This window comes from Rhea americana, unplaced genomic scaffold (genome assembly GCF_003343005.1).
Source record: "Rhea americana isolate MKP2758 unplaced genomic scaffold, rheAme1 scaffold_39, whole genome shotgun sequence".
NCBI classification, from domain to species: domain Eukaryota; kingdom Metazoa; phylum Chordata; class Aves; order Rheiformes; family Rheidae; genus Rhea; species Rhea americana.
In genome coordinates, this window is record NW_028186523.1 from 4,120,855 (window position 1) to 4,146,973 (window position 26,119).

The 26,119-nt window shown below is 36.9% G+C and overlaps 1 protein-coding gene across 1 annotated transcript in view; it reads left to right on the plus strand.

The window, feature by feature from the left end:
- LOC146591053 (DGAT1/2-independent enzyme synthesizing storage lipids-like) overlaps positions 1 to 22,424 on the plus strand; it is a 23,101-nt gene extending 677 nt beyond the window's left edge. The window contains exons 2-7 of the mRNA XM_085313586.1: positions 3,954 to 4,284; positions 6,592 to 6,756; positions 13,850 to 14,043; positions 16,251 to 16,311; positions 18,159 to 18,298; positions 20,142 to 22,424. Of these exons, the coding sequence (XP_085169712.1) occupies positions 3,957 to 4,284; positions 6,592 to 6,756; positions 13,850 to 14,043; positions 16,251 to 16,311; positions 18,159 to 18,298; positions 20,142 to 20,246 (993 nt within the window). The 5' untranslated portion in view covers positions 3,954 to 3,956 and the 3' untranslated portion in view covers positions 20,247 to 22,424. The remainder of the gene's footprint in view (positions 1 to 3,953; positions 4,285 to 6,591; positions 6,757 to 13,849; positions 14,044 to 16,250; positions 16,312 to 18,158; positions 18,299 to 20,141) is intronic.
- The last annotated feature ends 3,695 nt before the right edge of the window (positions 22,425 to 26,119 follow it).

Here is a 26,119-nt window from a genome sequence, read left to right on the forward strand (position 1 = left end):
AAAAAAAAAAAAAGAAAAACTAACCAAAACCCAAACCCTTGGTTCTCCTCCAGCCTCCCACAGAGGGGGTTACCGTGCTGCTGTCCGGGAAGCCGAGGGCAAGCTAGGTCTTGTTGGGAAACGAGAACAATAAACCCCACGAACTCTAGGGCCTTCTAATTAGGTGAGGTTGCAGGTCCTGTTGGCAGTTTTATTGGGCTCTCCTATGYGTTTCTGTTGGCGGGAGCGTGTTGTAACAGTTGTTTTTCAGTATCTTTCTAACTGGAGATGTTGGATATTTTTTTTCCTGTTCCACTCAAACATTTCATATAAAATCATGATCAAATCATGTGTACAGTTACCAGCAGTATACATTGCTCTCCATAATCGCTTCTTGTAGCATGTTCAGTAGTATCGCAAGTATCTTGGTGTCTGCAGACTACAGCTGAAAAGCTCTCTACTAGTTTATGTAAGGACTTCTACAGCTCACGTGCTAGGAATCCATGAAGGAAATTTTATGTTAGTTTTTTTTTCCTATTCCTTCAATATCAACATAAAGCCCAAAGCCGGAATATAAATCCACGGGCACTATCATTAATCAAATGTGAAACTGCATCTTTTTTCTCTAGTGCAAATCTCTGTAGACTGCTCTGCTAGGAAGCTAGAATTGAGATTAAAAATATTTAGCTCAAACTACATGAAAGGAAATGTGCTACTGATGCCTGTGAAAAGAAGTGATTTAAAGATATGATCATATTTCAGAGGGATTCTGCCTGTAAAATGACTAAAGTTGAGACTCAGGAGTACTGCACTCCTATCTTAATTTTTAGGCTTGCGTGGCGACAGATATCAGAACAGCACTGAATAGCAAGAAGGACAAGATAGTCTCCCTTTTGTTTTTTGCTTGAACAAGGCTCTAGTCAGAGACACATCGCTGGTGTTTCTTGTAACTTTTAACTGTACTGTCATATAGTAGACAACTGTAAAATGGACAGAAAAATAACTATCTATTAGTAGTGCGTGATAACTATGGGCCTTTACTTAGTTATAGCAAGTCTGTGCTTTGACTGTGGAGACTATCTGTCTTCTCTTCTTCACTGCTGTTACATTTGGTAGGTTGCTATATTTGTCTCTACTATAAATTACATTTTTAGGTTTGGATATGGAGTATTCTTGTTGGCCTGCCTTAGGAGATCAGAAAAAATGCTGGGCTTGTTACAAGCAGACCAAAAATAAAGGTCTCCTACAGTCTGTATCTGTGGTGTAGTTAGATAGTGCAGGATAGTAAGTTGAAGTAAGTCAACACTGAGGATGGTTATCTGCATGCTGGGCTACATTAGCAGGGCCATTGCCGTTAGATCAAGGAAGTGATTGCTTCTCTTTACTCAGTACTCGTGAGACCACATCTGCAGTGCTATGTTTAGTTTTCAGCCTTTCAGTAGAAGAAAGATATTACCAAACTGGAAGGAGCCCAGCGGAGGGCAGCCAGTGTTAGGTGGCTGGAGCCCATGGTGTCTGTGCCAGGGCTGAGGGAGTGGAGATTGTTTAGCTTGGAGAAGAGAAGGCTTAAAGGGAATCTTGCTGCTGGCTCATCACAAGTGGTTATAGAAAGAGTGGCGTTAGGCTTTTCTAAGGGGTGCACAGCAAAGGGACAAGAAGCAACAGACACAAATTGCAATAAGGGAAATTCTAACTAGAATAAAATAAACAGTTTCACTGTGAGAGTAATCAAGCACTGGAACAGGGGCCTGGAGGGGTAGGAAGGCAGTGCTGTAGATGTTACCTCTGGAGTTGGCAGTAAAGAAGATGGCAGATTTTAATTAATATTATAGGTTAATGCATAAGTATGCAAGTAAACTTATAAGAGTGACGATTGCATTTGAGATATTGCATCTAACACTAAAAGGACATTTAACATTAAAAGGACAAGTAGTATTTTGCAAGGCTACCACGTGTGGACAGGACTGTAAATGTATTGGATGTGAATTTGGGATTTTGAAAAAGTCATAAGCAATTAAAAATGTAATAGGAGGTAGGGTGTAACTTCAAGTAATCTTCAAAGTTATATAGTCACCTCAGGATTTTGAAATATATTTCTGTGCTGTAACTCATGCTATATATTGGTCTCTAGTTAGCAGGTAGAACCACAGGAGACGTCCAGGCGTAACGATCTGATAAATATTATAGCTTTGAATCCTAAATCTTGTTTGGTCTCACAAATTGTGTTTCCTGTCCTAGCAGTGGGTGTTTGCTGCCTGACAGGTTCTGGAGTTCAGCTTCAAAAACTAGAATGAGAAAATACTTTCTCTTGTTCTGTCTCTTATACCCTTTCTCTCCCCTCCTTTCTCTCTATTTCACCCTCTGCCCCGACTCTCACATGCTTAGGAAAACATGCACACATGTGTGCACACAGGAAATCCATGAAGAGCATATCATTAAAGCCATGTGTTTATAGATCAGTGAAGATAAAACCATTGGCTCTTTGTATAACACTCAAGAACACTCTGCTCAAGAACATTCTGAAGAACAAAAGTTTAAGCCTGGATTAGAGGGCTTGGATCCTGGGAGTGATGTCCTTGTCAGAAGATCAGGTTTCTTCTCATTAAAAGAAGTTATCTTGAGCAATGTAGGTAAAGGAAGATTTCAACAGAAGGAAAGGAAAATCCGTGCTATATCAAGATGACAAGAAAAATTGAGAAATAAGTTGGATGACTTCTGCTCTATGTACTTCAACTTCTTACAGCAAATGATGAGTAAAATTAGGCTGCCTCCTAATTCTTGTTGTCATTAGGGTTCTGTTTGCATTAGCAAAATTATCTGCTGAATTTCAGTCACTTCTTGCTTGTGAAAACAGAGCAAGAGTAAAGGGGTAATAGGTGTATGTCTCCATAGGCCTAGGAACTCTGCAGTCATGCTCTAAGTCACTTTTTAATAATAATAATAAAAAAGTGCCCAAATGTGGTTGTTCTTAATCCATCTCTTTCCCTCTATGTGCATATATTATAATTGTGAAATATTTTCCCACCTGGTCCCTACTAATCATTGCTTGAGGCTTGGCTAAAAGTTTTCTAGACTAGAATAAAAGTACTTTTTCAAAATACTACTTTTTTTGTCCTAGAATTCTTAACATAGATGCACAAACATATAGCTTGTTCAGTGCTTGTTAAATGAAGTGAATAGCAAATTTTCTTCCTGATTGTAAAAATCTAAGAAAAAGTTGCTCCAAAATTGTAGAAAACCTGGGATATCAGTCCAGAGAGATGAAACTCTGAAGCTTTTTAGAAACTGAGGTGAGAGGAGAAAGTGTCTTTTCCATAGATAAAATAAAAACTAAATAAAATTTTTGAAGGAATTTTTGTGATCTTTTGTTCCTCTCTTTTTGCTTTCATTTCTGTTGTGCTATGAAACTTGCATTTTACTGTCTGTGAATTTCCAGATACAGTTTAAGGTCCCTACATGGGTGAGACCTGCTTGAGACCATCTTTCTGAGTCATCATTTGCTTGTTGTTAGTGGAAGCRTTCAGTAGATTTTTATAGCACTGGATTTGAGATTATGGTGTTTTCTGTTGCAGTAAATGCTTGGGAGAAGGTTTTTAATGTTCTGAATATTGTGTGAAACAATAAATTAGACTAATAGCCAACTAGTCAGTACAACTTTTTGAAAATTTAAGGTACAAAAATCTGCATAAGTATTCTTGCTTTTTGTGAGATAGTTTTTAATGAGATAAAAATCTTAGATTAAACTATCATGCACTTTTTTCGAGTTAGAATTGGCAGCATTTCTAGTATACAACAGAAAAGGATTGAAAAAAAAATGAATAACAGTTTTACTATAGTAGGGGCTGCTGAGATGAACTCTAATGGTGTATGAATGAAATGTGTCAAAGAGTTTTTTTTATGTGATTAAACAGTAGGCAGGTTTATGTCTGCCTTTTCTGAGGAATTAATTGGATTTTTTTTTTTTAATTAAACAGGAGATGATAGATAGAAATGAATCCTGTACTGCAGGACAGATACCTATGTCCTACTTTACCTGCCTGGCTTACTTACTGAAAGAATGGACTGGCGTGGAGCATATTGAAGACTATCTGAGTTATGCGGTCTACCTTTTATGGGTGTTTTTTCCACTTATAATAGTTTTTCTTCTTCCGGGAGTTGTTCTTCTCTTCATCTACATTTCTGCTATCTTTGTTCATATTTATAAAAGGAAGAATGAATTAAAGGAAGCTTATTCCAATGATTTTTGGGATGGTGCAAAACAAATGTTAGCTACACTATGGGATGGACATGCGAGAATATGGCATGGTAAGCAAGATCTGAATTTTCATTAGAAAGTGTTGTAGCTCTTATTCCTGGGTTTATCTTTCAGGCTTATCAATATACATGTTATTTCTGCTGCATGAGATTTGAAATTCTGACCAATTCTTTTTTCTTTTCTTTCTTTTTTTTTTTAATCAAAATTGCTGATTCTTCAGTCATTCTGGGAAAAATTTCTTGGGAGAAAAAATATATTTGCTGGTACAAAATGAGATCTTTATTCAACTGAATGTTTGCAAAACTTTGTTTACTGTTTAAAATTCTTTTTTCTTGTTCACTTTGTTGCTGAATTTTCTTGTTCCAGGAGTATCTGGAATAGCATCTTGAAGTATATCTGTCATAAAAATTAGTCCAATTCACTAAACTCCAAGAATTCTTTAGCAAGCTAAACAAAATGGACCAAATTAAAAAGGCTTTCTATTGTTTGTTCAGAGTGAGCATATGAATGTTTAATGTCAGTTCAGTCATTAGTTGCAGCAGTTGCTGCTGGTGACTTTAGAGGCCAAAACTGTTACTTGTACCTTTGGAGCCTACGTTCTTCTTTTATTTCCATCTATGTATTTTTGACAACTACTTTCTTCAGTAGAAGAATGTCAAAACTAAGGGATCTGTTCCCTGTCCCTCTACTATTATTTCTTCTATAAAGACATAATAAATGATTTGGCTTTTCTTTCTAAAGAAATCATAAGCCTCTTTCAGAACCATTCAGTCTAGATGCAGCTAAAGGAGAAAAAGATGTTTAAGAGCAATTTACATATAGAACAAATCCTTCTTGAAAATCATCTCTATTTGTTCTCCAGTCAAAAGGAAGTGGTTTTCAACGCATTGATAACCAGATGGTGCAGCGGCTGTATCAGATAGGCTTTGTAAGGCTAAGATGTAACTTTCAAATCTATGAAAGTATACTAGATCAAAATCAACAGCTAATACCAAAGAGCTTAAAATGCTCACTTCATAATAAAAAGTTATTGACTCCCCCTCCCCCCCAACAGGAAAATGATTTTTAAGGCCATGGCTCTTCTCATCCCAAGTAACTTTTTCTTTTTATGAAGTCTAACTTTTTATTTGCGCAGGAAAGATTCTCATCCAGACCCTCATTTACTGCTGTGAATTTTTTCTGCCCTGACATGTTTGCTGCTTCCCATGTTCTGTATATGCTTCTCTTACCTCAGAGTGAAATGTTTTGAGGYTTTTCTTTTTTCCCCCCTCACTAGATTAATTGACATATTGCAGGAAGACTGAAAATCCTGAAATCTCCCAKCACTGGAAAAAAAGAAAAGTTGATGCATGATACCTATATCTTTATATGTATTTTTCACGTACTAGATATTGTTCTGCTTATTTTCAGTTGCCATGCAGCACAGTTAGGGGTCACTTTTGATGGTACAGATGGTAGGTACTTATATTCGTGTACTATGTTGCAGAACCAGAAGTGTAGAAAGTAATATAGCTAGTGGGAGAAGAGGCAAGAGTACAGAGAGAATTTAAGAATTGGTGAAATAAGAAACGCAGACCTGGTAACTTCAGAAGAAGCAATAGTAAATAGAAAAGGATACTGTAACAAAGCTACTCTATGTTAACTGAATATATTCTAAATGAGTCAGTTATTTTATGTTAACTGGATATATTCTGCATTGCAAACTTAATTGGAAATGTATGTTCCCTTAGAAACTTGTATGTGTGTTTATGTCATCTTTCAATTAAACACATAAACCCTGTTTCTAATTTAAGCCCCAGATAGCGTTCAGTTTACTGGTGGAAAAAGGGTGCAAGTGTATTCCCTGAAAGAAATAAYAAAAAAGAGGTTCATTCTCCGGAATAAAAGGAGGCACTTAAATGGATGTTGTCACATCAGACCTTYTTAAACAGTTACTCCTGGCAGTGAACTGACTTTGAAACACAGATAATAGCTGGAAAGAGTTGTTTCACTGCCTATCCAATCCTTATTTTGATTTCTTTTGAATGATTGATTCAGAGGACTTCTCCAGCCCTGAAGGTACTGAAATGAAACAATAGGGTAAAATTATSCAGCAGTTCAAGACAATGAGGCTATTTTATTGCTGTTCTTTTTTTTTCCCCTCTAAATATAGCTCTTCTGTTTTACATGAATTTTTTCTTTCCTATGCAAGCAAGGTAGTAAATGCTACAAGTAAGCTCTTTACTTAAGCAGCCATTAATTGTTCTACCACTTGTCAATAGCTGTTGCTTTCACCTTGCCAATTTGATTCAAGTTATTTTCTTTGGAATAGAATTATAGAAGACTTTGACATCCTTTATGCCTTTTAATCGTAACAGGTTATGAGCTTCATGGTATAGAAAATATTCCAGAAGGAGCAGGACTTATTGTGTTTTATCATGGAGCAACTCCTGTTGACTATATCTATTTCATGGCTAAACTTCTTATACTACAGAAGAGAACCTGCCATGTAGTAGCTGATCATTTCGTCTTTAAATTACCAGGTAAGTCACTTCGTTTTAACCAATGAGTTTGAGAACTCAAATAATTTCTTTATATAATATAAATAATAGAATTTGTGCCACAGGGCTACTACTCTTAGAACATATATTCAGACAAATTTATTTAAAGACCTTTGGGGAAGAGCTATCTCTAACACATTCTTTACAAAGAGGGATGATCTTATGCAACTGGGCCATGCAAGGGTGGGTTGTATTCCTGGCTGAGCAGCACCTGTCACTGCTTTTAGAGTGTTTAGAAACAAAGGAAATAATGGGAGGAAACAAATGTCCCTATTAGTAGTTGAGAATTCAATAAAATATTTTCTCCATTTATTAATGTAGGCAGAATATGTGATGTAACCTGATTAAGAAATATACTGTTTGGAATCACTGGCCTTAAAATTGGAGTTATTAGTTTGGGGTGAGGATGGCTTTACATATGCTACCCAGATGAGTATGGTGGACAACGRAGCCTGCCCCCAAGAAGGCAGGGCTGGAGAGGATGGAGTTTCCTGGAAGAAAGCCGTAGAAGTGTCCAACAAGTTTGTGCGAATTTTAAACGTCTTRCTATCTTCCTAGAGCACTAGGACAGCCAAATACACAGCTGATTGTTTGATTACTTTTTGTACTAGTTATATTATATACCTAAGTGCAGATATCTGTGTAGACCCAACTTCTTTTGGTTAAAAGAAGAAACTTTTGTGTGAATGTCTGTCTTCTGTCTCTTGCATACAGCGTAATTTCAAGTGCTCAAAGAGCTCAAACATCCCAAAGTTGAGTGTAATTTAGTATGTCCAGAATTGCAAAATYGCATGTATGTTATAGGTGGTGGAACATGAGGTGGTCATTTCCTCATTTCCTGTTCTTTCAGTACAGCAGTTCTGATATCTTTATTGTTATTGAGCAGCACAGTTCAGGGAAAATAACCTTTAGTTGCCTCTGTCAACCGTCATTATTTTTATGGTATCATAGCCTAAAAATTTTTGTTTTAAAAAGTATGCGCAGAMAACAGGCTGTTTCAAACTGCATTATATTCATACATTCATGTATGTCTCCTTCTCTCCCCTGTAGTTTGCCAGCTTCTCTTCCCTCTGTGCATTGCTCACAGTCTTAACCATAGTTCCCCCAAACAGTCTCTGAGGTACTTAAAATTTCATCCCATACTTTCTACTTGTTTGATTACATCTGTTGATCAGACATGCTGCCTCAGAACAAGACGAAGGCTGTATTCTAGCTGCTTCTCCATCACCGGGAAGCAGTCATTTTACTTCCCTCCCCCYTTACTATCCCATTGAGCCAGCAGTTTTTCACAAGATCTCAAGGTTTTGTTTTGTGATCCTGATGTTAGATTTGATCAAGATCAGGCTCAGGRGGTGTAAAACAGCTGGAAAGACAGTCACAGCATGTCTGCATGACATTCTGTTTCCTTAAGGAACCAGACTAAAATAAATAGAGAACCACCTATACACAGTACATCAAGGTTCACAATGCTGGAAGAGTGTTAGCTTATTTCTTTTTGTTTATCTTTTGAGCATGGTATTTGCAATCATGGAATTTCATCTGTTTCCTTTTAAAAATGATTACCAGTGGAAGATTATGTGAGAAACAGAAGTCYAGGGCTGCACTAAATTGCCAGTCTATATAGCTGTCCCTCTAAAAAACTTTAAAAGMAAATAGACATTTAAAGGGCTATTCATGGTAGAAAACTGCTTCAGGCATTCTGAGTTGCCTTCTTGTTGAATACAGAGGGAGTCTAAGGAGATCAGTCAATTAAATTAAGTGTCTAACTTAGGAACATCTTGTATTGCTGAAATGTTTAAGGCTCAGATTCTCTTACAGTGTTGATTTCACTGAATATGTCCCTTATAGCATTTTGTTTTTTATTTTATTTTTTAAATATTGCTCAGAGTTGCATTTTTCTTAAATATATTTTGTGAACTTGTAAATTACAGCAAATGATGCATAGTTTGAACTTCCGAAATAATGGTGTTCTTGATGTTACCTGGGGAAGGGAACATAAAAGATGCCCATGTTTACAAGCTGRGGAAAAAGTGTTGAGGAGACAATTTCAAATTTTAAATTCACAWTATGATAAAGCATGAGGAAGATGAATAATATCATCTATCATCTAGAATATCATATTTAGGGATAAGATTTTGGCTGGACAGCCCAGCAAAAAACACAGCTGATGGTCATATTAGTTACATGGATTTTTTTTTGTTTGTTTTTGAGGGTGAGGTTTTTTTTGAATTTCCAAAATACAYTGATACCCAGTCCTTCTCCCAAGTTCAACTGGAGTAAGTTGGAATAACAACCTCATAATTCATTTTGTGAATTTACAGAAGGAGTGTTCTGTAGTGCACTGATACACAATATCAGCAATGCTTTTAGTGGAAACARCTCATCACAAAACTGTTCTTTAGCCAATATAGCTTCATTTCAGCCTTATTCCATGAAAGCAGAACTTTTTCACAGTGATAAAAGCTTGGTTTTTTTGTCTCTACAACTGCCCTTGCCAGCAGATAAATATTTGTCAATTGATTTTCAGATCTTTTATACTCTTGACTAATGTAACCTATTTTATAATTTAGATTTAGATAATATATATTATATATATAATATATATTATGTGCAGTTCTGTATCAAAAATAATATTATTCTGTTTTTCTCAATTTCTTCTTTAAAATAGGACTCTAGATGTTGTGGTATGAGTTTATATAGTTTATTAGAATTGCAGAGACATCTTACTGGGTGGCTGGTGTCAAACAATTTGGTTCAGCATACAGAATCTAACTGGCAGACTGTTACTAATGATATGGCTTAGGGATTGATACTGGGGCTAGTATTGTTTAGTATTTTTAGTGATTATCTGGATGATGGGTTGRAGTGTGCTCTTAGCAAAGTTCATTGATGATATTGAATTGGAGGAGCAGTTGATGCACAGGGGATCAGAGCTGATATTCAGAGTGATTTCACAGGGATGGACTGAAAAATGTCATGGAGTTCAGCAAAAGCCAGTGCATCTGGGATGGAATAACCCTGCACAACAGTAGTGATGKGACAGTGAGTAGAAAGTGGTTTGCAGAAAAGGACTTGGACGTTCTCGTGGACAAGTTAAGTGTGTGTCAGCAGTGTGCCCTTACAGCGAAGAAAATAACTGCCTTTATTAGCATGTGTAGCCAGCAGGTTGTGCAGTGAGATTCTTCCCCATTATGTGGCAACTGTGAAAACACATCTTGGAGAACTGAGTTTAGTTGAGGGCCACCACRGTGATAGAGGGTTGGTGCACAGTGTATAAGGAGAGACAGAGACCTGCATTTGTTCAGTCTGTATCTGAGAAGGCTTGGGAGAGGTATTTTGCCCTCTTCAGCTACATAATAGAGGGTGCAAGACGGTCAGACTCTCTTAAAGGTGCATAGAGATGAGAATGAGAAGCAACAGAGGCAAGTTACAATGCAGGATGTTCTGATTAGGCATATGGAGAAGTATTTTTGCAATGAGGGTGATCAGACACCCACATGGTTGTCCAGAAAAACTGAGAAATCTCTGTCCTTGAAGATTTTCAAATCAAGGTTGAGTGCAGCCTGATCTAGATGGACCCACTTTTAGTGGAAGGTTGGACTAGATGACCTTCAGAGATCCCTCCCTATCCAGATTTTTCTCAGATTCTGTGAATGAGTAAGGCTGTGCAGGAAAGATGAGCCCAAGGAGCCCAGATATCCTTTCTGATCATGTTTTGAAATCTGCACAGTAATCTGTGACTGGATGGAAGGAGCTGCATTTGTGAATCAGACCAGAAAGGTTGCTATCGTTTTTAGCTTGCCTGATCTAAGACTGCCTGATCTTGATTAAGTCTTTAAATTAAATTGAATGCCTTTCTAGAAGATGCTTTAATTAACCTGAAGTTGATTGGCTCAGTGCAGAGGAAATGGGGAGGAGGGAAGAGAAAGCTATGGACTCTTAAATACATTTGATTTAGATGTTTTAATGATCCTTTTTATGATTTGTGAATCTATTATGAATAGCTGTGAGGAATGATTTATATCATAGATCTGAATCTCAGAAATGACCAGTATGCAGTCTTATTGCAACCTCTGCATTGGGCATTGTATCAGTAGTGTTGTAATAATGTTCTATCAATACTATGCTTTTGTTGCTCACCTTTGAGAGGCAGAAAAGATGTGAAATATGGTCTTAGGTCTTTATTTTATTTATTGTATTTGATTTTAATTTATTTATACTGAAGCTAGGTCACAGAAAAGAAACTGCTAGTGCTTTTGTGGTCTGTGGAGTCTCAGTTGTGTAATGCCCAAGATTTAATTTATTTCTCCAAGATTAAATTAAGAACTTTTCCCAAAGAGTGCAGTGAGGATGGAGATGTTATTCTTCTCTGTCACCCTGTCAATAATATGGGCCATGATCTGCTTCTTAGGATTATCTAGGCGCTCCCTTTAAGTTTCCTGCTATTTTAGAGATCTGAGATGGTCCTTATTCTGTAACGTCCCGGAGGAAGGGAGCTGTGGCTTCTTGTCTGTTATGTAAACAAGGTTTTGTAAAGTGGCCTGTGGACTAGATGTTTTGTAGATATCCCTGCATTGGTATCTACAGTTGCAGAAGGTTGTATTCAGTGATCTGAACGATTCTTCTCTGTAGTCCTAAAGCTCATCAGTAGAAAAAAGAGAGGGACCTTCTTGCCATCCCCATAGCAGGTTGATGACAATTCCTGTATTAAAGTGGTCACTGGGACTGGATTAGAGACGGGTAATAATGCATAGAAACTATTGAGATATGTGTTAAATAAGTTTCAGGTTATTTTCCAAAGAGTTTTCAAGTATTTGTGATGGAAYAATGTGTTGGGGGAATGGGAGAAGAGTGTTGGGATGCTAGGGCAGAGTCCAAGCTGAACTGTGGAGTAAAATTAAATTTAGATTACTTTGTATTTGGAAAAAATCAGCATCTTTTCATGTTCTGGAAAGGCAAAAAACTTTGCTTAAAATACTTTTTTGGGGAAGTGTTGTTGTGTAAAGTAGAAAAACAGATTTACTGATCACTTGCATGCTACCACAGAGTGCTACCCCACTGCTCTTTCTCACTCTGTGATGACCTTTACCCTGTCCCTAAAGTATGGTGGGAGGCCTCAGGGACACTGCATTAATTCCTCTCTCTCTCGCCCTAACTTTACTCTTGGAGCAAAGATGTTAATGTTAATGTAGAATCTGTYGGTCAGGGTATGAGACACAGCTCAGTATATAAAGATCATAATTAAAGTCAAGAGGGAAGTATGACTGAGAAGACTTGAGAGAACCAGCTTGAAACTCCACCACCCCTATTCCCTATTGCAAAGTATTGCATTTATTCTGCCTATTTTTTCTTCTTGTTTTCTGACCTATGAGCTGGAGAGACTTCCGTGGAGTTGCTCTGTCATTTCCTACTACTGTGGTATGCCCACTGCAGAAAGAAAAGCTATTTTCATGCCTGCTGCTTCCTTGGAGCCTCCTTCCTGTTTGGGTCTACCTTTCTCATTAATGTTTCATAATTCCCCTCTCGTCACTGACATGAAGGAGCTTAGAGACCGGCAGTTTGGTAATGCCGTGTACATTTCAAAGAGCTTTAACTAGTTTGGGAATGTAAAATCATATAAAATCCCATGAACAAAGCATCTGAAATAACTGAAATGGTTTTAAAAAAACTGCTTGAGAGTCTTCTGTTCAAATGCTACTAGGTAAAGACTGCTAGTGTTACCTGCAGTGTGAGAGATTAGGCAGTGCAAGACCTCACAGAATTGGATGAAACTCAGCTGTAACAGAGCTTGTGTTCTGTTGTCAAGTTTGTAGATAGATTCTGGCTRTATAGAGATATAAATCAGGAATAATTATTATTCATACCGAAAACTAAAACTAGTTGGAGATAAGAATTCAGCTAAGAATAAACTAATGATGTGCTGACTCATGCTCTCCTTCCCAAGTCCTTAATTTATATAGGTTGTCAGTCAAGACAGAACTCTGTCTTATTAAGTATATATACTCCTCTTCAGTTTATGTGTATATGTAAGAAGTTTGTGTTTATGGTAACAAATATTCATTTGTTAACCTGAGATTAAAAAATGAAGATTTTTATTCAGGGATAAACCTGACTAGAGCAATTCTTTATTCTTTTCTGTGGTTGATCTGGATAAGTTTGCCACAAGGGAAACTTCAAGAAATAAGTAATCTTTCCCATACTGCTCAGTCATCTGAATTTTCCATTTCAGTATTTGGTATTCATAAAAGCTAAGTGAATTTAAAATATATTGAACCAAGTGAACATGATGGACAGTTTCTGAAAAATGACGTTGATGGCAGTTATGTTCCTTCACATTTAGCTAGTTGTCTGAATTGCACAGGAATGTTTCTATTGGACACTTGTAAACAATTTCTGATGTTTTTCTGTTATTGAAAAGCAAGGTCAGAATGACATTTCAAATTCAAGATGGCTTGAAGGGTTTATGTAATTTTATGTTTAAATACTTCAGCAGTAGATGGAAAAATCTGAACATGAGATGAATATATGTAGACTGGTCTTTGTAGTGAAAGGTCATCAGTGTACTTACAGACTGAACTGTGAAGTTAATACCTGCAGTGATATGGAACATGGAGAATGTTACATTTTATTCCTCTTTTGTACCTATTGTCCTTTGTTTGCCAAAGCTGGGGGAAAAACACAGCAATTGGTGGTCTGTTTTGTTACTGGACTTTACTAGGACTATGCCACATCTGAAAAGTAGAGCTTGGGTAAAGAAAYAGTGCCCTAGAGCAAAAATAACTCCTTTGAAAGGATRTAGTAAAGATGGCACTGAATGCTCACCTTTTCTTCCTAGTTTARTCATGGCTATGAGATAGTATCTGACTTTGCTGTGACAAAAGCCACTGAAAAATACAAATTTTCAACTTGGTAGATGAAAATTTACAAGCAAGGCTTAATGCTTCAGCACCTCCAGAAATATTTGTGATTAGGGGAAATATGTTATTAGACAAGTTTTAGCCATTGTGTTCRGTTTTGGGAACATGTACTCAATGTGAATTAATATTTTTCAAATTAATGTTACCTTATCCCACAGGTTTTAAGCTATTACTTGATGTACTTGGAGTTATGCATGGACCAAAAGAAGAATGTGTCAATGCTCTGAAGAAGGGCCAGCTGGTAGCCATTTCCCCAGGTGGAGTTCGAGAAGCACTCTTCAGTGATGAAACATATGTTATTATGTGGGGTAATCGAAAGGGCTTTGCYCAGGTGGCCATTGATGCAAAAGTGGTAAGTGTGACAGATCACAGAAAAGAAGCAAAGCTTAGCAAAAATGCTAGCTTATTAATACTTTTTTCCAAGGAAGCTGTTCTGATTATCAAATATTTTGGTGTTACATTCCTGAGTGTCATGAATATGCTCTGCTTGCTCTTGTAACTAAATTTCAAGATTCTTTTTCTCCCTTCTGATAAGAAGGTTTTGGAGTCAGCTAAGAATATTATGATCGAAAAATCCGGAAAATTAGGAAATCTTAATGAGAGATGAAATCTAGGACAGTTTCTGCATTATAAGGTTKTGCTGCTCTGCATATACCTGCTCAGGGTTGTAAAGGCACAACATCTGACCAGAATGATTGCAAAGCAGGCATACATCAGTAGTTATGTTCCCACTGTTGCTGAGGTACGCCCTGAGACTCAGCAGACCTGTACTCTGTCTGTGCAGTTGTACTCATACTAGAATCACTGTCACTATATACTGTATTGGCGTTTTTATAGTGATAATGAGGGACCTCTAGGTTATATGTACAGCAGCAGCAGGAGATGCCRTTGACTAGTGTGAACAATTTCTCTTCAGTTCTGTCTAATACATAACTATCTGCCTGCTGACCAAGCATAATTACTTATAGGTGACCAATGGAACAAGGCATCTATGTGTGTGATATGTTTGAATTATAACTATTTTGGCACTCCTTTCAGACCAGAGGCCCTCTCATTCTGTATTTGTTCTTGGAAGGTGTGTACATAAGCCCACAGGTCTATGTATGCCTCAGTTAAAAATAAATAAATAAAAATAGTGTGGGTGGGAAGTACCAGGGGAGGAAGTATCACACCAAGAGTTTTATGCTTAGCCAGTCTGTTGAACARTAGATAAAACTTTGGATTTTATACACGAATAGAATAGGTTTAAGATCCAAATGTATGTGTGTGATACTTTGTTTAAGAGGAAAGTAATGCAGTTTAAACAGATATTTTCAACAGATTTAGATTTTATTAGTATGGCCTTTCATATGCTATTAAAATATCCTTGGGATTCAGCTGTGGTTGTTTTAGTTACTTTGTTTGAATGTATGTTCACTTCCCTTTGCACTCTTATCCATAATTGAGGGATGCAGTAGAACAGGAACAGTGTTAGAGGTAGAGTGAAAGCAAAGAAAATAACTTTGTATAGGTTAAAGATTAACTTTAAATCACTTTTAATTGTAACTCCTCCAGGAAAAGAAAACGTGCCTAAAATAGCAATATTGGGACCTTCAGCTTCTTGAAGTTGTTTTGTTTCAGCAGTTTGCTAGAATTTTTTGATGTGTTTTGTCATATGGACAAACTTGGTATATGCAGAAATCTCTAGCGGTACCTATATGTAAAAAGTAGTATATTCCAAAGAAGATGGTCTAGAATATAGATATATGTTACCATTCAGTTTAGGCTACTGCACTTCTTTTTATTCTCTATAGTTACATTGGATTATTTGCAGACYTTTTTTTTTTTTTTAATAGATTTGTTATTACCTCTATGAAAAGAGTTTACTAACTCATCTCCATGCCATTATGAAAAGTTTGAAAGAATCTGGATGTTTGAAAATCCTTGCAGAGTTGTATATTTCTGATACTGCTGTGTAAAATGAGCCTGTATTATAATTTGATATTAAAAARCATTATATAATAGAGCCCCCGTCAGGTCTTGTAAATCTTGAAGGATCTTTGTAATTTCAAAGATGGCAATAAAAACTCGAACTATTAACCCTCTTCCAAATACTCTTCTGCTGAAATTAGATTATGCAATGACACATTATGTGTGAAGCAATAAAATTGACAGAGGAGAGACAAGTCAGTCAAGTCTAGGGTTCCAGTCATGTAAATGCTTTCCTTTGAGCATAACTGCAAACTAGTCAAGGGGTTTAACTAACCACTTTAGTCACAAAAGTACAAATACTGTTAGATGAGAGGAAGCCTAAATGCTCCATAAGTCCTAAAATCCTKCACTGTTTGAAGAAAATAGACTTTCTGAAACAGTAACTTTCTGTTAGCTGATGTTATTCTTTAGCCTGAAACCTCATTGCTTTGGCTTTAGAACTTATGAACTCTTATTTTTCTCTCTGTATGTCCTTATCTGACAGACACTTCTGAAATTAATTTGCCCTTTGGGTTTAAGTGAGATTTTTTTTTTTAATAGATAGTACTATCTTCATTAAATTCTTATCCTTTTTTTTTTTCCTCCTAGCCCATCATTCCTATGTTTACACAAAATGTTCGAGAAGGCGTTAGGACATTAGGAGGAATAAGTAAGATATTTTATATTTTTTTTGTAGTTTATTTTTTCCATGTGTGTTTAGCCTATTTCTGTAGAAGTAATCTCTATGTAAATTTGAGATTTGACAGACTTGTTTCTTGAGGTTTACTCTCTAGTAGAGTTAAATGAGATGGTTTTGTGTTAGTATAGTTCAGTGCCAGCRGTAGATGTAGTATTTTCTCCTGTAAGTTATGCTCTTCTGCATAGCAATGAATCTTTACAGAGTAGGAGAAAGAAAGAAAAATGAGTCAGAATGAAGGCAAATACATTCAGACAACTGGTTGTTTTCTGCTTGTATCTGCTAGGCCAACTCTAGGCTTTCTACTGCCTGTTAAGCAGCAAAGCAAGCAGCAAAGCAAACATAAGGGTATGCCGCTGACAACTAATTTCTTTTAAATGTCCTCTTAAAGCTCTGTGCTTCCATCTCTACCTGTACTTAAAATTGAAATAGTTTAAGTATGTATAATATATAGTTTATTATTTGGCACAAAACCTTGCATTTGACTGCTGTCTTTCTCTTTCCTTACCTCTTTGAGGATTCCAGCCAACATGCTAATAGATGGGCATAAGCCTGAAAAGTCCACCAAGGACAATTAGATGTCCACATCTCTGCTGATCTGCTAGTGTCAAACTTGTCTCTTTTTTATTCTTCAACTTGCTATCTGGCAGAGAGGGCTAAAACAGTCTCTTCCACACAGCATATTCTGCCTCAAGTGTGGCATCATCATCTTCATCAGAGGACTCTAGGGCAAAACAGTTCCCTTCCCTCCTTCCTTCCTCTTAGGAGCAATGCACTACATGGAGAAAGGCCAGGCGTCAATGTAGACAGGCAGAATAATTCACATTCAGGTTCTACAAAAATAAATGRCAATTAACAGTTGCTGTGTCCAGGAGAAGTGCTAGGATTTGCAGTGCCTCAAACTAATCTGTATCTTCCCAAACTAGAAGTTTAAGCCCAAAATATTTATGCTACTTGTATTCTACAGAGGGGTTACTAGAGGGATTTAACTAACATGCTATTGATCGCTGGGGGTATTACTCCAGCTAGAATAGTTTAGGAATATTCTTTGTTCTTACAGATTGTATACAGAAGAAATCACGTCCTAGTCAGTAAGGATTTTCTTATACCAGCACTCAGTTGAAAGAATTTCTTATTTAAAATTGAGAGAGGTGATATTAACACCTGTGAGAAATGTGTTCTGGCGATGTTTGGGATAGATGTTTAGGAAATGCCATGAGGGAGAAAGATTAGAGTGGATTGAAATAATCTGTCTCCCCCCCCCCCACCTCCCTATGTAGTGTTTCACTGCAACTAGTGTGTGGTCAGAAGGAGCAAGTTTACCATTTTAATATGACTGTCTTTTAGGTAGATACGGGATAATCTCAATAGGATTGAACAGAACAATCTTCCAGCAATGCTAGTTTCTTAAACTAACCTATAAGATTAGTTGAGCTGTAACCTGTATTGTGTAGCCTTCCCTTCCAGAGAGGCAGTTACTGGATTTTTCTCCTGCTCTTCTCTTTGCAGCTCCTCTTTGGAGGACAGATACCACTGAAGTAAAACAAGTCTTACATTAGCTTTAATATTTTTTTTTATTATTAAATGAAAGTCAAGGGTAGAATAGCACTTGAGATGACATATTGCTTGAGAAGCTGGGGCAGGGGCTGGATTACCTGACAAACCAGTTTCAATTTTAAAACATACTAGGAAAAAGAAAAAAACTTACAAAATAATCTTAATCTCTCTCCTCCTTTCTCGCTCTCCTCCCTTGCTTGCTCTCACTCTCCTCCCTTGCTCGTGCTTGCTCTCCTTCTTCCTCCTAAATTCTTTCATGTTAGAAATGTTTAGGTCACTATATGAGCATCTCAGATTGCCATTAGTTCCTATGTATGGTGGATTTCCAGTCAAGCTTCGTACATTTATTGGAGATCCGATTCCATATGAACCAAATGTAACTGCTGAGGAGCTAACTATGAAGGTAAGGGTGTGTGAGTGTGTGTAGTGTGTGTGTGTGTGTGTGTGTGTGTATGTATAATTTAACATATTGACTTTTAATACAAAACACTGGAATATATTTGTCAGGATACTGGTTTTCGCCTTGGAGCTTGTTACAAGAGTTGGTGGAATCATGATAAATTTTGGATTTACTGAATTCTGAATGCTCCTCCTAAATAGTGTCCAAGGTGGTAGGCCTTTTAATGTCAATACTGTACTTGTATTTACTCCGAGAAACAACTTGCTTTAGAGCCTGAAGAAGTTCAGTCAAAATACCTCCATTACCTGCTCTGGGTTGGTAAAGAAAGTCAATGTCACTTCACCCAGGGAAAGCATTCTGTTTTTTTCAATCCTTTCAAAAAGATACTAACGAAACCTTCCATATTTAGCCAACCTGTGGTTGCAAACTGTGGAGTTCTGTACAATAAAACAAATAAARCCAAATCATTTCACAGCTTTGTACAATCTATTCCCATTTCTATAACCTCTAGCTTCTCACAGAACAAATTTACTTGTGAATACTTCTCCCTTTTCAGACTGAGGTGGTTTATAGAGAGGATTGTCAGGTTTTTGTGTTGCTTTAGTTTGTGAATAGCTTTCACAGTTCAGAGACACAAAGCCTRTAAGTCATGAAGCAGTCAGCAGTTGAAATGACCATTTGTGAAGCTTTCAAAAATAGATTTTAACATTGTGAAAACTTCACATGAGAGGAAAGAAATTTTTTATTTTTGACTGTACAGATACTAGTTCAGTTGTCTTTTGTTACCTTTTTACACTCTGATAAGATCTATGCAAAAGGACATCTTAAAATGTTTATTTGCATTTATCCTATGACCCGTTTGTGGAAAAATGAGTGTTTCTATTGGTGTTTGCACATGGCTTCAGTCTRATAGAGCTTCTAAACTGTTGGCCTTTGAGAGAGAACGTCTGTTTAAATGATATCCAGCCATGCTTGGAGTCTTACATTAATGTCCACTCTCGCTTACTTCTGTCTTTTTCATATAAACAGTGAGAGCTTGTACCAAAACTCATTTTTACTGCCTCTCAACTGAACATGCTGATCAGAGGTTTATGGAAAGCAGATAGGTCTCTGTTCTGTCTGTCCTTAAAAATTGACTTGTTTGTTTCTCTAGACGCAATAGCAAGGTTACTGTACGTCCTTTGCATATTGCCCTGGATTTGAATGTTCCCTATAGAGCTATTATATAATAAGAATGGCCACTATTAACTTCTTGGCCTTCTGTGTTTTTGRCTGAAAGTGAATGTTGCAGTCACATGCAATATTTTAAGTGTGATCTATGCATGCTTTACTGGACCTCTTCCTTTAGGGGATGTGGATGCAGGGATTATTACTTTGTAAAAGCCAAATGGACTTAAGCAGGAGACAGCTCTGTTTCCAGTSCCGCTTCCGAGTGCGTGTAGAAGTCTTTGGACCTGGAACAGGTGTTATTGTTGCAAACCTAGGCATCGACAGAAATTTCTGGGTTACACTACAGTGCGCAGGCACTAACACGCTTTGTGGATCTAGGTCTCTTCATTAGTTTACTGCATCATCATTTCACTATTGCATATCACTGRTAGAGATTGTAAGCACAGTGACACAGCTGCCAGGGAGCTTAGAGACAAAACAGACAAGTTTGTTGGTTCGTTTCTTGGCAGTGATCCCACAAACGCATCCTGTGGGCAAAAATATGAAAACAGTATTTTCGTCCTGCAGTAGTTCTGCAATATTTGAAAAGATGAAAAATAGCCCCAAAATTGTTTCCATGTTCCAACAATATAAAGATGATATTTATTTTTTCCAAAATTTGTCTTCTTCCTTACAGGCAAAAGCTGCAGTACAGTCTCTAATAGACAAACATCAGAAAATACCTGGAAATGTATTTAGGGCTTTAATGGAACGATTTCAGACACGACAGAAAGAAGATTAAGGTGCTCTGAATAAACAGCTATTTAGTTATAATGTTCTTAAAGTCATATTTATAACTTATTAACTCTTCTAATAACAGGTTTAAAATACTGTCCTARTGATGATACTGCTGTATAGTTTGTGATATATGATGCTTTCCTTTGCTCTTCCCCTTGTCCAATATCAAGCTCAGGAGCCCAAACTTTAAATCTTTATATCGTTCATAATGCGGCAAAAGTTAGTTCTTCACAAGTACATTCCTACCTTGAAAATGTTTTTATGAGAATGACATAGCAAGTCTTAATGTTCATGATCTCATGTCTTTTTTTTTTTTTTTTTAAGCCTGTGGTTGCTGTTTAACCTGAATGGTAGACCTTTTGACTAGAGTCCTACTATCTGGAGTGTCATCACTAGAACTAGGTTTTGCAGGCTAGGTTAAACCATATGGCTCTTACGAAAACTTCCGTTAGGTGTTCCTCTTGAGCTTCTGAAAAATACACTGCTGACAGAAGCAGTGAGCCTCCAGCGCGGAACCTCCAGCTATACCTGTAAAACATGGAAAGTACTTTCCAGTAACCTGGGAAGTTTTACTGGGTATGCTCAGAAAGAGTTTGTAGCAGTGGAAGTTGATTAGAGCAAAAAACTGTAGTGAACCAAGCAAACTTGTTTCAGAAACCACTCTGAAGCACTGAATTGGAACCCTATAGTGGGGTATAGTAGGGTTCACTCTTCTAAGTGGAACAATATTGAATATTTACTCCCAAGTAGAAAGTGTTGTCCGTATACTTCTTACTGAATCTGCAAATTCTCCTTTGACAAAATGAACCAAGTATTTGAACTTTGAAAAATAGAAATGTAAGTCCCATTTAGTACCATGAGTTCAGAATGCTTTACTTTGAATGAAAGAAATGTGAAAAGTAGCACAAGTTTTAGCACTCTTTTTTAAAACTAGTTCTTTTGAAAAACAGGGTAAATATTCCCCAATACTCTTTAAATCTAAACATCCACATAGTTTTTACATAAGTTACTAAATTGGGTTGAGATGGAAACCTTTGTACTTTCCTTGAATAAAAACCATTGAATGAACAGAAGGAGTTGCAGGAATGGGCTTTTATGCTCCCATAGTGTATTGCATTTTTTTTGAACTAAAGCCTATGTTTTTATGGTCCAAATAGGAAATATCTGAAATATTTCCTCCATTTGCCAACAAATTCAATCTACAGTTCCTAAATTAACATCTGGGAACTCTTTAGTTTTGGGATGAGATCAAATTCCTTAAGGAAAGGCAGCAGAGGTTTTTGCTTTATTATGTGGTTTCATTTCAGTGGCGTTGGACCTTTTCTTAATAAAAAAWWTTYTTTTWAAAAAAAAAGAGCGGTTGTATTCAAGTTATTACTCATTCCTCCAAACATTTAAGCAGATGCTTTACCTTATACTTCATCAATTATGTAAATCAGTGGAATTACATAAGTGCATGTGGATGATGCCTTATGTTAGAATAAAATCACTGTATGGGAAAGATTCTATATATGATGATCTGCAAACCTCCTAAAGCTTACCTGTTTTTTTTTTTGTTTGTTTGTTGAATATCAAAAGCATTTTATGTGGTGCTGAACTAAATGTTTTAAAGCTTGGAGAAAAATTGTATTTGGTTAAAAACAAATGCCCATTCCAAAGTTTTTGTCATTTTAATGATTTGAGTTTTACTTGAAGACAAGATTGTGTCCTTTTAAGTTATTGGAATATATTTCAAAAATATTGTGTTAACACAGTATATCATTAAAACTGAGAATGCCAAAATACTACACCTGAGTACACCTTAAGCTGGACTGTTTTTACTGTCCAGCTTGAGGAAAGTGTTAAATCAGTCTATATCGCAAAATTCTCAAAGGCGACTAAACCATACTTCAGTATTGTGGTTGCATATATGTAGAAAAAAAACTCGATTTAAAAAGTTGCATTAGATGTGAACAGACCTTTGTGATCTTAGATTTTGTAAAATATATTTTACTAAATTTGAGGGCTGTGTTTGATGCAACTTTTGCCCCTTTAAGTATCAAAGACAAATATCAAAAATCAAGTGCAGTATTGCTACTCCTTAGATGTTCATACTCATATTTGTATAGACCTTTCATATTTATTTCTATATTTAAAAATGTATAGAAGATATCTTCCAAATAAAATTGATGATTGGAACAGGCTTTTGGGATTGTGTTGTGTTTTTGATCTAAATGGAAATATAAATGTGCTGCCCTGTTGAACTATCAGTGCTTCTGAGCAGTATGTAATTCCCTTGAGAAGCTTTTCTTGCCTAGAAGAAGCTCCAGAATGAGTGAATTAAAGGAAAAATAATTCAGACAATAGTGGAGTAATGGACAGAAGTCACAGAAATGATAAGTCTGAGTTTTAATGGTTCTAGTGAATGTAAAAGAAGGCCTTAACAGGCACTGCGGTACTGCAGAAGTTATATTTAAGATTCCACACAGAAAGTAAGTAGCAAAAGTAAAAAATTAAAATGTATTTATACAGATTCGGTGAGTCAGTGATTATCTACCTTTGTTTCACTGAGAAAGTGGAGATATCTGGAGAGCAACGCTTACAAATAAGCTTATGGACCAGGCTTTTTTTTTTTTTTTTTTTTTTTTTTTTTTTTTTTTTTTTTTTTTTTTTTTTTTTTTTTTTTTTTTTTTAGCTGATTTGGTTTACTCTTTGTTAGGCAGCCATATTTAAAGGAAATTTTAGCATCATTAGACTAGATAGCGAATTATTTCATTAGCCTTTGGATATGCTGAAGACATTTCAGGCTTTTCCTTCTCCTATTTTTCCCTCTTTCATGCAAACCACATAACCAGGACATGCATTTTTAGCTTGTTTGGAAATAGAAGTAGGCTGCTGTACCAACGGGTGTTTAGCATTACCTCTCAGCAAGACCCAAACCTCCTACTGGCCTATTTACTGTCTTGTTGTGCAATAGCAAAGCACAGTCTGAACATCTAATGTTAGGATGCTTTTCCATGAAACCAGCCACCACAAATGCAAGTTCGGTAATCAGCACTGTCAGCACAGTTGTGCAGTTCATTTGGTGTTGGGTTTGTTGTACAGGTATCCCATTACATTGCTTCATCCTATTACTCTGAAGAGAAAGATGCAGCTATGGTGACTTTTAACTCTTGCTAGCCCTGAAGAGTGTAATCTCTGTTAAGCTTCTGTTAAGCCTCATAGATGCTGAATTGCTTTTTGGATGATATTTTTGCACCAAAAATAAATATACCAAAGATAAGTGTAGGGGTGTTTAGAGCCACTGCATGAATGTAGTGGCACAGAAAATACTCACTTCACTTTGTCTACTAAGATCCTCGCCAGCAACAAAGATAAGGTGYTTCTATGGCACAGATCAGTGATGCTAATGCCATTTTTTTTTCTCTAATTCAGAGCTAGCCAAAATGAATGGTGGTCTCAAAGTAAATTACTTTTCCCATTCTGGGTTATTTTCAGTGTTTACTTGTTTGCTTTTTTGAACAAATTATTTTGCCCAGATACTGYTTGCAAACTCGCCACTTATTGTCTTGAGTTTTTGTCACAATATACATTGAGCACATGCCATATCTTGCTTCCTRAAGTATATTTTAAATTGTTGTAATGATCTCTCTATGTCAGAAAATTTGCCACAAATGAAATAAACRTTTGAACTGTAGGGAGATTTTTTTTTTCTTGAGCAAAAGCCTGTGCTTACACCTCTGCTTGGCTCTGTCTATATGTGTGTTTAAAATGTTGCAAGCAGATAAAATACAATTTAAGATTAACATCAGGCTCTATTTTTAAGGCAGGCTTAGGYTTTTTTTCCTCACTATGGAGCTGAGTCAGTTGTTGGAGAGCAGGTCTATTCTACCAGGCCTTGTGTCATAGCCATCAAATCAGAGTAAGACCATCAGTCTCTAGCTACTCTATTAGTAGCTATAGCTGGAGAGAGTGTAAGCATCGATTCTTCAAGTCACCTTTGGCTTCTGTTTCTCACTAAAACCACTGCATACTCTGGAAGAAAGAGATGCCAAACTTGCATTATTCAGAGAAGATCTTAAAAGTTAATGGAAAACAAAAAAAGTTTAAAGGCAGGAAACTGAACTATTTTTACTTAGTTCCTGTTCACGGGAAACTAAATGTACCAAACATTGGGGAGGGTATAATTTTGCAGTTTTCTGTCATCTTTGCAGAGAGTCTATGACAGATATAATAGGATGAATCCTGTTGCAGATATACCTGAACCTCATGTATTCCAGACTGAGGTTTCCTTTTCTGGTTTCTGAGCAGTGTTTCCTATGGTCAAGTCTATGCTRTCTGCCCCATTGGACTTTCCTGCAATAGCAGAGCAGCTTTAACCCTTCTTCAGTTAACTCTGATCAAAGAATGGGAAGGCAGAACCCAATGAACATGCAGTAGTTCTCATTTTGATTTCTTTAAAGTCTATTGAAGATATGTAAAAACATTTCTGAGCTCCTATTTCAACTGCTGTGATGGAGCTGCCAACACTCCAGATGCTTCTTGAATGGTCACGCTTCTTRCAGTGTAGAAACGAGTCTCCTGGCAGATCCAACAGGGCTTTTAAAATGTCTTACCCATCCTGAAGTGGATGTATTTTCTCCTGTTCATACTGCAATGGATTAATTTTCCTAACTATCTAGCAGTTGCAGGCTTGCTTGGTTGCGTTGTGTATTCCAGATAGACTTTTTGGTATCTTTATTTTGTTTTATGAGAACAAGCTTGAAGGTAAAGGCTGATTGCAATTTCATTCAGTCCCGGAAGGCTTTCATAAAAATAGAAAACAAGCCCTATAAATGAAATGCAGGTACACACACACAATCTCCAAGCTGGTTTTGGAGTATTAGTTCTGGACAACCTTGGGTCACATCTACAGGAATAAAGCTTCCTGGCTCTTTTTCCTCTCTGCTGCTTCCCCTAACSAGCAGAGAAGCAAAGCAGATGCAGTGACATTGCCAGTACCAAATGCCTCATCCATATTGTGAAATGAGGTATGTGTGAGGGGGGCGCAGTCCACTTTTAGAAAGAGCTGCAGCGCAGCCTTGTGAGCAGGTCTTGGCAGCACTGAGGGCCTCTTGGGAGCAAACAATAAGCCGGTACTCTCTTGCATGAGATGTCTAGTAGCCAGCTCCATGGTAGACTTGTTTATCAGGTAGTACCTCAAGGGTTGCTATTTCCTCTCTAAAGCAAGCTAGCAGTCATGCTTCTTCCTAAGAGCTTCTGATATTTTTTTGTCATATATACAGTATCTGCAACTATTACTTCTGGGAGGAAATAAGCTTTCTGCATAGTAGCTCGAATAGAGGAACTGATAGACATTCTTACACTGTGTAATTTATTCTACCCTCCTGGTGCAGCTTCTGGGTCAAATGTAGATCTGAAGTTCTGCTGACCACAACGTATTCAAGCTGCTTTGGCTRCTCCATACCCAGCACTTCATTATTTAGCTCTGCAAAACACTCTTCATCCATGATAAGTATGTACAGTTTAATAGGCATTTAAAGTTGGAAGACTGCTTTGCTGCTCTTTGTGGAAAGATGATTAAGGAGMGTTTAACATGTGCGCGGTTAAGCAGTCACTAGTGCCCCAATACACACTTACAGGAGCAATAGGAATAGAGAATTGACCCAAAAAGGCAAACAGAAAATCTCAGCCAATGGAGTGCATTAATCAGTCTTTTCTAGCTTCTTAACTCTTAACGTTTTCTGACCATGAATGGCTACTGGACCAGATACTGTCTGGTCTTACTATTTACACAGCAGTGRTGTGTGTGTGCGTGTGTGTGATCCCCTGTTTCTTCTGTATAAATAGGAACATGGAACCTACTTTAGCTCCTATTGCAAGTCAAATATTCAGACC